This window comes from Pezoporus occidentalis, unplaced genomic scaffold (genome assembly GCF_034315485.1).
Source record: "Pezoporus occidentalis ecotype Australia unplaced genomic scaffold, CSIRO_AGI_Poc_V1 ctg132, whole genome shotgun sequence".
In the NCBI taxonomy this organism is placed as follows: Eukaryota; Metazoa; Chordata; class Aves; order Psittaciformes; family Psittacidae; genus Pezoporus; species Pezoporus occidentalis.
The window spans coordinates 1,579,466-1,592,225 of NW_026913126.1; the positions used below are offsets into that span (position 1 = coordinate 1,579,466).

The window sequence follows — 12,760 nt, forward strand, 5'->3', positions numbered from 1 at the left end:
CTGCTGAAACAAACCACATTAGGAGAGAGTACCCCAGTAGAGTCTATGACACCATGATATGATCAAGTCTCTGAAAACAAAGGCTAAACAGACTGTGAAATGACTTTCCAGATTATTTGATGTTTTAAAGAATAATTCTCCTGGTGACAGTAAGATCTTGACAAGACAAACTGCCAAATACCATTTTAAGATTTCAGACAATAAAGGCCTGCATTGGCTAGTAAAAAAAAAAACAAACCAACACTGTGAGAAGCGAGGAAGAAAGCTGGGAAGCCTGAAATAGAAGAAAATATTTGCAAATAAGTTAAAAAAAAAAAATCTGTTTAAGACAGATTAAAAATGCATTAAGAAAAACTTGTCTAGAAAGCTCACTCAGGAGGGTAAACTAAGTCTATATCCTAAAATCCACAAATTCAAGAAAACCATAGTTCCTCCTAATTCAAAATTGTTAAGAAAAGGCAGTGGAATTCCCTACCTAGCAAATGTGTAGATAAGGAGGAATTTCTGTATGTGTCTGTTGGGAAAAGCCTTTTTTTTTTTTTCTTTTGCTGGTTTAAAACAGTGGTTTCATTTTGCTCAAACGGTCAAATTGGTTTGCAATTTTCTTCCAAGGTAGTGAGATACATTTGCACAGAACGTTACAATTTCCTACACCTACATTCAGAAACGTGCTTTCATGCAATTTGATTCAGGGCAAGAAAAATACTTTGCAAAGTAATATAATATCTGAAATAAGTTACTGTACCTGTCACTAACGGTAGGGTGTGAATGCACCTGATCCTGACAGGAAATTGTGTACGGCAAAGGCACTATTTGAATAAAGAAAAAAAAAAAAAATCTTAACTTGTGGTTATTATCACTGACCTGGGGACTTTGTCAGGTTAAAAATGAAACCAATCCAGACATCAGAGGAAGCTGAGAATCTCTACCGGAAAGTGTAAAGAAAAACAGTCAAAAAAAAAACCCATTTGAGCTCTTGTGGAAAATGTCTGCAGGTGACTATTAAATGAAGGCACAATGACAAAGCAAACTGACACATTTTTACATAAGACAGGAAACAAAAATAGGAAAATAACCTAAATATCATCATGCTTTGTGCTTTGGAGGGAAGGGATAATCTGGAAAGCTCAAGCTGCTGCAGGCAAGTTCTCCAAAGAGCTCACTTTTTCCTACACACATCGTAAAAAAAATATATATATATATAAAAAAATAAAAATCTCTGCAGTTATTTCACCTTTAAATAACAGATGAAAGAGAAGCTCCTGGGTGAAGTCAGGCAGCCAGGGTGGGCTGAGGAGGAAACACCCGGCTGCTGCGCCACTTCCTGGAACAGGTCAGGTTAAACTCCTGGCAGGAGCAGCATGCCCATCAAAATCAGATGTTGTGATTTTTGTAGTAGAAGAGGGACCAAAACCTAGTCTTGAGGATTATTCTAGGAATTGGCTAGTGAGATACTATCAGATGAGTAGGTGCATTACTGGGTATTTACAACCCAGTAAACAAAATAAACCATGGCAGCAAGACTGTAGGAGAATGACACTCAAATCTGGGAACATATAGGAAAAGCAGTTTTGAAAGTCAGAAAAGTCTTAGCATAAGACTGTTATACTAAACCCACAATATCTCCAAACCTAAATCATAATATAAGCATAAATCATGGTGACAAAGAAATGTAAGCATTTGTGTGTATCTACTGATATGTAGACACTTTAATTATACAAATACTTAAATGTATGTAAAAACATACACATAGAAAACATATATATAAAACCAAACTCTCTCTCCAAGACATACAAAATTATCTAGAATTAAAGAACAGATCTCTAAAGCTTTTCTAAATAACTGCTGATTATTACACAGACCACATTCAATATTTTGGGGGCTTCTGTGGCTACTCAAAATCATTTGCCAGGTAAGGAAAGACAGAAAAGACTTACAAATCCATTTGCTTGTGAATACAAGTGAAATGACGCCAAAGGGCTGATTCAGGCTTCTACCATGACACAGCACAAAATGCTGAGTCGGCACAAAAGTGCCTATCCTGCCTTGTTCCTTTTGTAACAAGAGTCAGACAAAGGAAAGCTGGTGTGATTTTACAGAAACCATTCCTGAAACAGACTTGCAATGGAACCCTACTGTGAGAAATGTAGAAAGAAAAAAGAGAAGGCAAAATGTTTAAAATCAGGAACAAAGCTTGAGAACGGTCCTTGGCCTAAAAGAACCCAAACAGAAAACCAGGGAAATTATTTCTTACACATTGCAATAAACTATAAAAGCCTATCTAAGAGACCTTATCAGTTTGCTGCCTAATCCTGCAGCCCTGTAAAATAAGAATGCAACAAGAAGCCCCACAGGACAGGATGCAGCTAGGATGCTGCATGGGGCGAGCAGAGCAGCAGCAGCAGGCAAAATTCACAGCTCAGAGCTCATCCCGGTGCACTCAGAGGGCATCAGTCCCAGTAGGACCCTCAGTAAGCCAATGTCTGATGGGGGATGATTGCTTGGTTTAAACCTGCTATAACTGCTGCTTCCCATACGGCATAAACTCAAGAAATGAAGGATAGACACTGGGAAGACAACCTGGGCCATCTAGACAACATTATGATCAGGAAGTGAAATTCAGTGTGGCAGTGATGTAGTCTTGAAAGAGATGCCTAGACAGGCTGCTGAATCTCCACCCTTGGAGACCACTCAAATTTGACATGACAAGGATGGTCTTTAGCAACATGCCCTACCACTGAAGTTGCCCTGCTTCAAGTAAGAGGTTGAAGTAGACACTACAGAAGGTCCTTTCAACCTCCTTCATTATCTGACCCTGTGGCATATTTCACTTCCAGCATTGTACAAACTGTATCACCATTTAGTAATTTCCTTACATTCTTAAGCATATTTTAACAAAAGACCATTTTTTATAGTTTATGTATATGTTTATTTAATTTGGTTATATGCTTAAATGTATATATTTATGTATACATGTAAGTACATACACGTATATATACAAATACATAATTCTGGCCAGCAATAAAACTAATGAGCTCCTGTATGATGAAACAAGCATTATCAATTGCTGACCTTGAGCGCAGACAGTTAAAGGAAGCAGGAACTGTCTAAAGGAAACAATAGAAGTTGTTGAGTTCACCATATCTATGTTTCAATAGAAACAGGATCAGTTCTCAGAAAAAAAAACAAACAACAACATTACAGCAGTCTGAGAACAAGTAGGAATAAAGGCCTTTGAGTATTTACTGGCAAAAAAATATTAATAGGAGAAACATCTGAAGCTGAAACTTTATAATAAAGTGACATTTGTATAGGTTTCATAGTCAAATATCATCAAACGATACATTATTTGGGGAAGTAATCCCAGGCAAACTATTCTTCTCTTCCTGCACAGTATTAGCAGACAGAGTATTAGCAAATAACTACTAACAGTATCAGCAAATAACAGCATTAGCAAACAACTACTGCCACATTTATGGTCTGACAGCAGGTCCAAGATGTGTAACACGGAGCAGTGGAAAAAGTCTTCTGTCATCCGTTTCTGATAAAGCAACGCCCTGTATCACAGTTTCACAGAACCCATTTAAAGGCTTACTGGTTCAGATACTCTCAGCCTTATCAGCAAAATTCTAGTTTCCCCTAGACTGAAATGCTTGTGATTTTCTCAAATTCACACCCAGACAGCAAGTTCACTGATGACTGTGGGAGGACACTAAGGTTAAAAGGAGCAACAGGGCATCAAGGTGGTGGGGACACTGCCTCTCTTCATTTCCCTTTCTTTCATCCTCCCATTTTCCTGGTATCTAAAATTTCCAGACTCACTTCCACACACATAAGAATATGCTGAAACAGACAAAACCCCATAGCCCAGAATAAAGTCTCCAACTATAGCATCTGTCAATAGCTCATGAATACTTAATTTGAATTTTCTAGTCAATAGGCTTCCTCATGCTTTACAGTAAACAGATTTTCAGAACAAGAAGGTGACAGAATTTGGTTCATGCATTCACCTAGACATGCTCTAAGCTGAATGTCATTGGGTTCAACACAGATTTCTACCAAGTACCCTCCACTAAGTAAAAAAAAAAAAAACCAAACCAAAACAAACAAACAAACAAACACCCAAAACCAAAAACAACTCAAACAAGTGCTTCCCAGCTTTTATCCAGTTATTTATAAATGCAGGAAATTTTCACCTTATTTCACAGCCTTTTAAGGAACTCAACAAAAACCTCTGGAAATAACACCACACTTCCTTATCCCTAAACTTACAACATTCAAAGAACTCAAACAGGTATGAGAGACATGTCATTCTTGATAAAAGCCAGGATGACTCGTAACATATCAAACCTACCTATTTGCTATTAATTCTTCTCCTACCACCATTTGTAAATAACATGCCTGGAAGAAATCCAAGGCTTGGCAGCACACAGTTCCCTGGTTCTCCTTCGGGACTGCACTAAGAGAATAAAAATGGTGTATCTGTCAAATTCTGGTCTTCAGGTACCAAAACTGTTTCATTGATCACATCTCAAAACTTACTGCCTTTGCATCATTTTTGTGGGCAGTTGAAGCCTAGCTGAAGTCTATCATTACTACTTATTTCCTACCATTGTAGCCCCACCCATCACCAAATTAAAGATCACAAATGGTCCAGATTTACCAACCTCAAAATAAAAAAAAAAAACTTAAATCATATTTTCCTTAGAGGTGACATTTCAACCTGCATAGCCTCTAAATGCAGTGAATTTTCTAACCCTATAGGCTTGGCGATACCTTTTTCAATACTTTTTTTTTAACTTCCATCTCTTACATGGTCTTCCTTCTTAAGACAGGTAGTCAACCAACTTGCAAAACTGCCTTTGTGGAAGTTATTTTTTACATTTCCTATGTGAGTTGGATAGACGTTCAGTGAGGTTTCTGCCATAATTTAGATTTTCTGTGTGAAAAGGCATGAAGCACCTGCTAGCAGATACTACAACGTTACAATACAGTCCAACCTCAGAAGGCAATTACCTCTGAGATTGTGTCACTGATGCTTTGCAATCCTTTTGGTTTGGATATATTTTGTCATTTCAACATCTAAATATTCAAATGAAAAAGGGTATGTCACTGTAGCAAAATCCATCTGCCCATTTACATTATTTTCATTTCAAGAATTATCCCCACCACATCTACATCCCCTGCTCAACAACTATGATTTCCCATTTCCTCTAACATCCTGTCATAGAGCAATGGCAAGAATCCAGAATACTGCATTGAAACGATTTAAATTCTTCCCACAGAAAAGCAACTAAAACAGTCCTTTTCAGCCTATGGTCTACAGACTGCTTATAAGGGGAGAATAAAAGATGACTAAGAAAAAGAAGCCTTCTGTCAGGCTTAAACTTACAATAAAAAGGCCTTGCATTTTCATTGCAATTTTTTGAGCGCTATCGTTGGATTCATGTTCTAGATTCGGCATTTATAACTACAGTTGGGTGAGCAACCAGACAGGACACACAGACATTAAGTTAACACACAGCAGAGACAGAGCCCTCCTTTTTCCACAGCTCTCTGCAACCATACTGTACAAACCCATTGCAATGAAATAAACTGGCAGAAGCCAAGCTCAGGCAAAACCGAGGAGCAGGGGCTGAGGATCAGTAGCAACCCCAGCTCCGTCCTGTCATAGGATGATTTGGGTTGGAAGGGAGCTTAAAGATCATGTAATTCCACCCCTCTGCCACAGCAAAGGACACCTCCCACTAGACCAGGTTGCTCAAAGCCCCATCCAACCTAGTCTTGAACACTTCCCCTTTGGCTGAAGGCACATACGTGTAACCAGCCCACAGGACAGCCCACAATGAGATGAACCACTCAGCTAAACCAACCATTTGCATTAGGCCCAGTCAGACTCGCTCTGCAGAGCTGACTTCATAACTGCACTGAACCGCTGCCTGTAAACTAGAATCATCTTACCAAGCAGTACCTAATCCTTAGATTCAAATTGCTTATGCCATCATCTAGCATTTAGTGTTATAACTGTAAATGTAATTTGCAAATGTAAACTGTCCCAGCAACTAAGTACAGAGAAACGAGCAGAGTGCTAGTTTAGAAGAACGCTATGCATCTCTGGAAGCATAATGCTCCTCGTAAACCTGATGCTAAAACAACCTGCTCTATTCTGTGTGGCATAAAACATTTGAATTCAACACAAAGCCAAAGTCTGGAATCATCACCGAATCACAGAACAATCTGGACTGGAAGGGACCTCTGGCGATCATCTGGGCCAACCCCCCTGCCAGTGCAGGGCCACCTAGAGCACCTTACATAGGAACGTGTCCAGGTGAGTCCTGAATGTCTCCAGACAGGGAGACTTCACAACGCCCCGGGCAGCTGGGAGGGACTGGAAAAGTATGCTGCTGTCCACGGTGACTTACCCGGGGAACAGCAAGAGGAGAAACAAGGCACCAAGCCGCTGCTTACGGGCTGAACCTACACCGCTCGGGCTTCCAGAGTGAAATCGGCTCTCCCGACTCGCACACGCACCACCAACACGCTACTTTTCCTGCCTTGTGGAGGAGCGGTAGCCAGGCAAACCCATGGAGGTAGCGGTAGCCAGGCAAACTCTGTGAGCAAACGCAGTGATCTGAAAGCTTTTGAGGGGAAAACGTTTTAAAAGTTTCCGCGTTTCCGAGCGAGCCGCAGTTGGGACGCGGGTATCGCGCGCTGACCACTGCCACCGAATACTCCTCCGCTCGGAAGAGCCGCTCTAGGGGCAGGCACGGCCCCCGGCCCGGGAACTCACGGGACCAGTCGGCAGCGGGGCAGGTGGGGCAGCGGGTACTCACAGCGGGTGCCAGCGCTCGGGCAGCCGGCGGTGCAGGGAGATGCGGTCGCTCAGGTAGATGTTGATCTGGTGCCGGCGGATGCTCTCCTCCTGGAGCTGCTTCTCGGCCGGGCTCAACTCCAGCCGCACCGCCCGGCCCAGCTCTCCCAGTGCTCCCGGGTCCAGCGCCGGCTTCGTGTACACCGGCTTCCTCAGCAGCTCAGCGGCAAGCGGCGGCTGCGGTGGGGCGCGGCGGACGGCGTGGCGGGGCGGCGGGCCGTGCCGCCAGGCGAGGAAGCCGACGGCGGCCAGCACCCCCAGGGCGAGCAGCGTGCTCCCGCCACGGCAGCCCCGGCCCCGTTTGCCCCAGCACATCCCGCGGCCGAGGCGGCTGGCCATGCCGAGCAGGGGGCCAGGCAGCTGGTGACCTCTCCCGGACACGGAGGCGGACGCGTCTCCGCCCCAGGCGGACTCAGCGAACTTCTCACGGAGCTGCCCACACCGCGGCAACGCTTGCCCCGCCAGGAAACCCGCCCGGCTCCTCCGCCGGCGGCTCCTCCCTCCTCCCCGCCCCGCCGCCGGACAGCCCCGAAGGGCGCGGCGCGGAAGAGCCGCACACGGGACGCTACAGCGGGACGGGGAGTCCCGAGCGCGGAAACGGTGAGGGGTCTGCGCTACACCCGCACCCCGGCAGGATCCTCGGGTGAGGTGCTCCTCGGTTTCATAGAATCATAGACTCAAATAGGTTGGAAAAGACCTTTAAGATAATCAAGTCCAACCTTTACCCCAGCACTGCGAAGGCCACCACTAACCCATATCACTAAGGGCCTTATCTACGCAAGTTTTGAACACTTCCTGGGATGGTGATTCCACCACTGCCCTGGGCAGCCTGTTCCAATGCCTGAGCACCCTTTTAGTGAAGAAATTTTTCCCAATATTAGGTCTAAACTTCTCCTGGCACAGCTTGACGCTGTTACCGCTTGTCCTATTGTTACTTGGGAGAAGGGACCACCCACCCTCTCCATCCTCCTTTCAGGTAATTGTAGAAAGTGATAAGGTTCCCCCTTCTCCAGACTAAACAACCCCAGTTCCCTCAGCTGTTCCTCATAAAACTTATGCTCCAGGCCATTCACCAGCTTTGTTGTCCTTCTCTGGACCTGCTCCAGCACCTCAATCTCTCTCTCACAGTGAGGGCCCCAGAGCTGAATACAATACTTGAAGTGCAGCCTCACCAGTGCTGATTTATGGTGGTCAGTGGGCTCAGCCCCAAGGGTCCCAGCATGCCGGGAAGAAACCTAGCTCCTGCCCAACTCAGGCTTCTATTGGGAACACAACTGGTGGAGCCAGTCACATCCTTGACGCAGATCCAGGCATTTTCCCCACAGCTCCCAGAGCAAGGCAGGGCCAGCCTGGTGCTGCTGGGTCATGCACATCCAGGATGTGGGGAGAAGGGAGGAAGGCACGTCCCCTTCATGTGCTTGCTGTCACCCATAAAGGAACAGGTGAACTTGTCACCTTAAAGCTTGAGGGACTTTCATGAACACTGGTAGCTGTATGACAGATACACAGGGGTACCCCCAACAAGGGGAAAGTTTGGCTGGCACTGGGCTGGCATAGCCACAGCAAGCTGCTTTGGCCATTGGAGATCACAGAGATGCCCCCAACACTTGCCATCTGCCGACAGAGGTAGCCAGGGCTACAGGAGGACAGCAAGCGAGGTTATTTGCAAGGGGCCAGGAGGCCATGGGAGTTGCTGACAAATTCTGTCACTGAAGAAAGCAATGTTCTTGGTGGAAAAAATAAAAGTCAACCAATGTGGCCTCAGAGAGAAATCCAGAAGACAAGTGAAAATCCCAACTTTATTACCCATATAATGGGCAGTCCATTTTGTGGCTTGACAAAATTATGGGGAAAAAGCAACTGTGGCATTTAATCAAAACTTTCTAATTTGCTTCATATTCAATAGCACATCCATACCTCTTCTTTAGTCAGCCCCCTAATAGGATGCAGCCTTATCTGTCTAAATTTGTGATCTTGAGGCCATGAGATTACATGCAAATTTGTGATTTTACATCTGAAAAACCTTAGCATAAATGTAACATAACCAATACAGTTTCACATGCAGCAGGGAGCTAAAATTGTTTTTTAAATGTCACTTGCCCTATGCATTTAACAAAGAGACTGTTTACTGCTCTATGCTGTAATGCTGGAGGTCTGTCAAGATCCACCCAGCAGACTCCCTAGAGAGGGGCTGCAAGCGGTATTGGGCGGCACTTACCAGCATTGCTGAGGAATGGATGAAAATACGTCTGACACCAAGGAAGAGGAAAAACCTCATCACTGCCAGACAGGGTCACAGCATACAGCTATGAGCTGTTTCCAGATTTACATGATAATAAGTACTGTATGTGACAACAACCATAGAGGATGGCAACTACAGTGGAGGCCTTGCACTGGACAGAAGGGTGAATAATAATGAGTCATCTTGACACTGGCAACCTAGCATAAATCAAGCAGTTTAGGTGGATTTGCAGATGAGTGTGTGTGTAGAGATATAATGTCATTATTTCTTATTCAGCTATACAGTTATCTATCACAGATGGTTACATATGCATATCATCTAGATTCAAAGCATACATACTGGCTGGAATAACTTAAGCATAATAGTAGTGAAGTATGTGTGTGTGAATATGCACTGTAGACAACTACTAAATACCAATATTCTGGACATGGCAATATGCACTGTATAGAAAGGAAGCCATGCCTAGGAAGCTTTGGGACTGAAAAGTTAGGTGACACTAGTAGTTGCAAGCCCAGTGACTTCACTGTTTCCTTGCTTATCATCCTTCCTGCATAAAGGAAGCCCAACTGGTGTATTTAGTATTGAGTTTATAGCAGGAGCTTGCTAGTTTCTGGCTGCTGTAGGGGTAAACCCTGAAGACACAGCCAACATTTCTGGAACATGCTGCTGGGTTAGATTTGGTTGTCCAGAACAAATATTCTTGGGTTTTTTCCTTCGTGTAATGTTGCAAATTACTTAGATAGGGTAACAGCATTAAGCATGAGGAGCCCAGTAAGGACTTCCTGGAATGAAGGAGATGGAGATCCTTCCAGATTCCCTACATAAATTACTGGGGAGGGGGGAGGGGGATTGGAAAGATGTAAAGAGCAAAATGTAGGATTGAATGTTAACTAAGAACAGTGAGAACGAAAACAGGAGAGTTCTGCTGCCGGGGTTCTTAAGTATTAGAAGAAAAAGTATTTTGTTTAAATATTTCAAGTATTAGAGCAATATGGATGAAGCACAAGAATATGATCACATGACTAAAGTTTTGAGATAAAAAATATGGGAAACTGAGAACAGATTGTGACAGGACAGCAGGAGGCATGCTGGAATCAGTGGCAGAGTAAGATCAGACCAGACTACTGAAGAAGATAACCATAGCAGTCAGATTTTGAAAAGGAAGAGGGGCTTGAAGAAAAGGTCAGAGAGCATTGGCTTGCTTCCACAGGAGAAAGAAAGGTTACAGCTCATGGGAAACCACGGGAGGTGGCACTCAGCAGTGATAATGAAGGTAATATCAGTGAATGGTAGCTCCCCAGGGATGATGTCCAAGCACATAAATCTGAGGAAATTCGGCAAGGTACAATAAAGGTGATAATGCAAACATTAAGAATAGATCAATTGCACTGACAAATAAGTTTGGAAAAGATGTAAAGAATGTGAAGTCAGACACTTCTTAAAACTTTTAAAAGTTTGTGGTGTTTAATTAGGATGGGAAGAGTGAAATTTCTGAGCTGAAATACTTAAAAGTATAAAGACTTCTGCTCTGGATGCAGAATTAGGCTCCAGAGAAGAAAAATCTACAACTAATAACACAAAATAGTTTCCTGCTAACCATAAAGCTTGTAGCAATGTTTTCATGGAAAAGTTCCATTTAAGAAATTCAGGTTTGGGTTTGGGTTTTTTTTAAAGGCTTAATAACAATCGAAGTTAAAACAACTGGGGTTTAGATTTTTATTTTTATTTTTTAATATTAGCAGAACATTTAGTGAACTGCAGATTCAGTTGCTTCAGGAATTTCAGTCAGAAATAATTAGAGTAACCAGACAAATCATATAAAACCTGTAATTACTTATCTAGAAAGATCTATCATGCCCTCAGTTCTCAAAATTAAACCAGAAGATCAGTAGATTAATAATTAATAATTAATTTTAAACTTTATTTTTAAAAAGCTAAATCTTATTCCCCCCAGAAAAAAAAGAAAAAATATTAACTAAACCTTTCAAAAAGAACTAAGAAGACTAAACACAACAATACGTAATTGTCCATAAGGACTTACATTATAGTGAACGAACTAGCTGAAAAAGAGTGTATCTGTTGCTCACTGAAATACCCATTACTGAAGGAACTGGTCTACAGACAAGGAAAACTTAAAGAGGTAAGTTAACATTATTATTTTACATATCTATTATTATTTATTCTTATTTGGTAGTGATGACGTACACATTACAGGAAAAAAAAAAGTATTAAATTTTGCAAAAGTGTTAAAAAAAAGAAAACATCCAATGTTTTAGGTTTTTTTTTTGTTCGATCTGTATTTTCAATCAAAATTCCAAAATGGAAATGGGATATGGAGAAGTATCAGCTGATAGAGACTGCATTTTCAATAAACCCAAAGTTCAAATAGTTTTCTATATTCATACTTCCAGGTGAAAAGAAAAAAAAAAAAAGGAAAAAAATATCAGAGGAACATGATGTACAAATGTACAAATACATTGTAAGAAATTTGTTCAAGGAGAAGAAGAAATCTGTAGGAAATTTGTTCAAGGAGAAGACGATTCAGACAAGTTATATAATATAGCCACTGGAGATAGCTTTGGACGTATGGGTCATTGTTCACCACTGCTTTCACTGGCCATAAAATAACATTGCCCCACAAAGAATCATCCCCACCCCCTTCTACTACCTCAGCTGCTCTTCCTCTCCTATGTCAGCACAAGTGTACCTGTATTTTTAAAATATTATTATTCATCCTATTGTCCTCGCAGTGCCAAGGATTTTTTTATTAATGTGTCTGTGTTTAAAGTGTTTGTCTTTGAGACAGCTGTGTAGCTCAAGCAAAACGTGAAATGGGCTGCATCTCTTTCCCAGCTGCAGATCTGTCCTGAAGGGGGGGTGTTGAGCTACTTGGTGCTTCAGTGGGGACCTCGTTTTACAGGGTAGGCTTTGGGACAAGAGGGAAGCTGGGTGCTTAGTGCAGAGGCAGAGTGTATCAGGAACTTAGATGAGAGGAAGAACAGTGGGTGCAGAGGCCTTAAAATAAACTGAAAACACAAACTTGATGAGTGAGATAGAAACTGTCAGCTATTTCAAGGATCTTCTTCCAGACTGATGAATGCTCTGTAATTTTCATACTGTGACGCCAATAAAAACAGGCATTATTCAGTGGATTACTTGGGCAAGACCTAACCTGTACCAGTTTGCAGATCTCTGTAGTACATGTACACATGTATGTCTACATATATATACATACACACGTACAAAGTACCTTTTCTGAGAGGTCATATGCAAGCCCAGATAGCTTAAAGGTAGGAAGAAGATGGATTCAGTTGGTATATTTGCTTGCTACAGGTATGTACTGTTGATATATAAATGCTCTTTTCAGCTAAATAGCAAGCATGAACTACAGGCAGTAGAAGACATGTTGTACATAAAGGAAGCCATGAGTAGCAATCTTAGCTGTCAAAACTGTTGGAACAAAACTGCAGTTTTATGCACAGAATATGGTATGACATGACCTGTTACTGTTACATTGGAAACCTCACTGATTTTTCATACATTCTTTTGTGGACACAGTGAATTAAAATACTGAGTTGCAAATAACTTTTGAAAGCTTATTCAAAATTATGGCATATTCTAAGACATATAAATGAAGTAAATTCCTC

General features: G+C 42.2%; 1 protein-coding gene across 1 annotated transcript in view; it reads right to left on the reverse strand.

Moving 5' to 3' along the window:
- The window catches only part of GALNT12 (polypeptide N-acetylgalactosaminyltransferase 12), a 50,894-nt gene extending 43,514 nt beyond the window's left edge, over positions 1–7,380 (reverse strand). The window contains exon 1 of the mRNA XM_062608976.1: positions 6,834–7,380. Coding sequence (XP_062464960.1) covers positions 6,834–7,210 — 377 coding nt within the window. The 5' untranslated portion in view covers positions 7,211–7,380. The remainder of the gene's footprint in view (positions 1–6,833) is intronic.
- Positions 7,381–12,760: the final 5,380 nt, after the last annotated feature.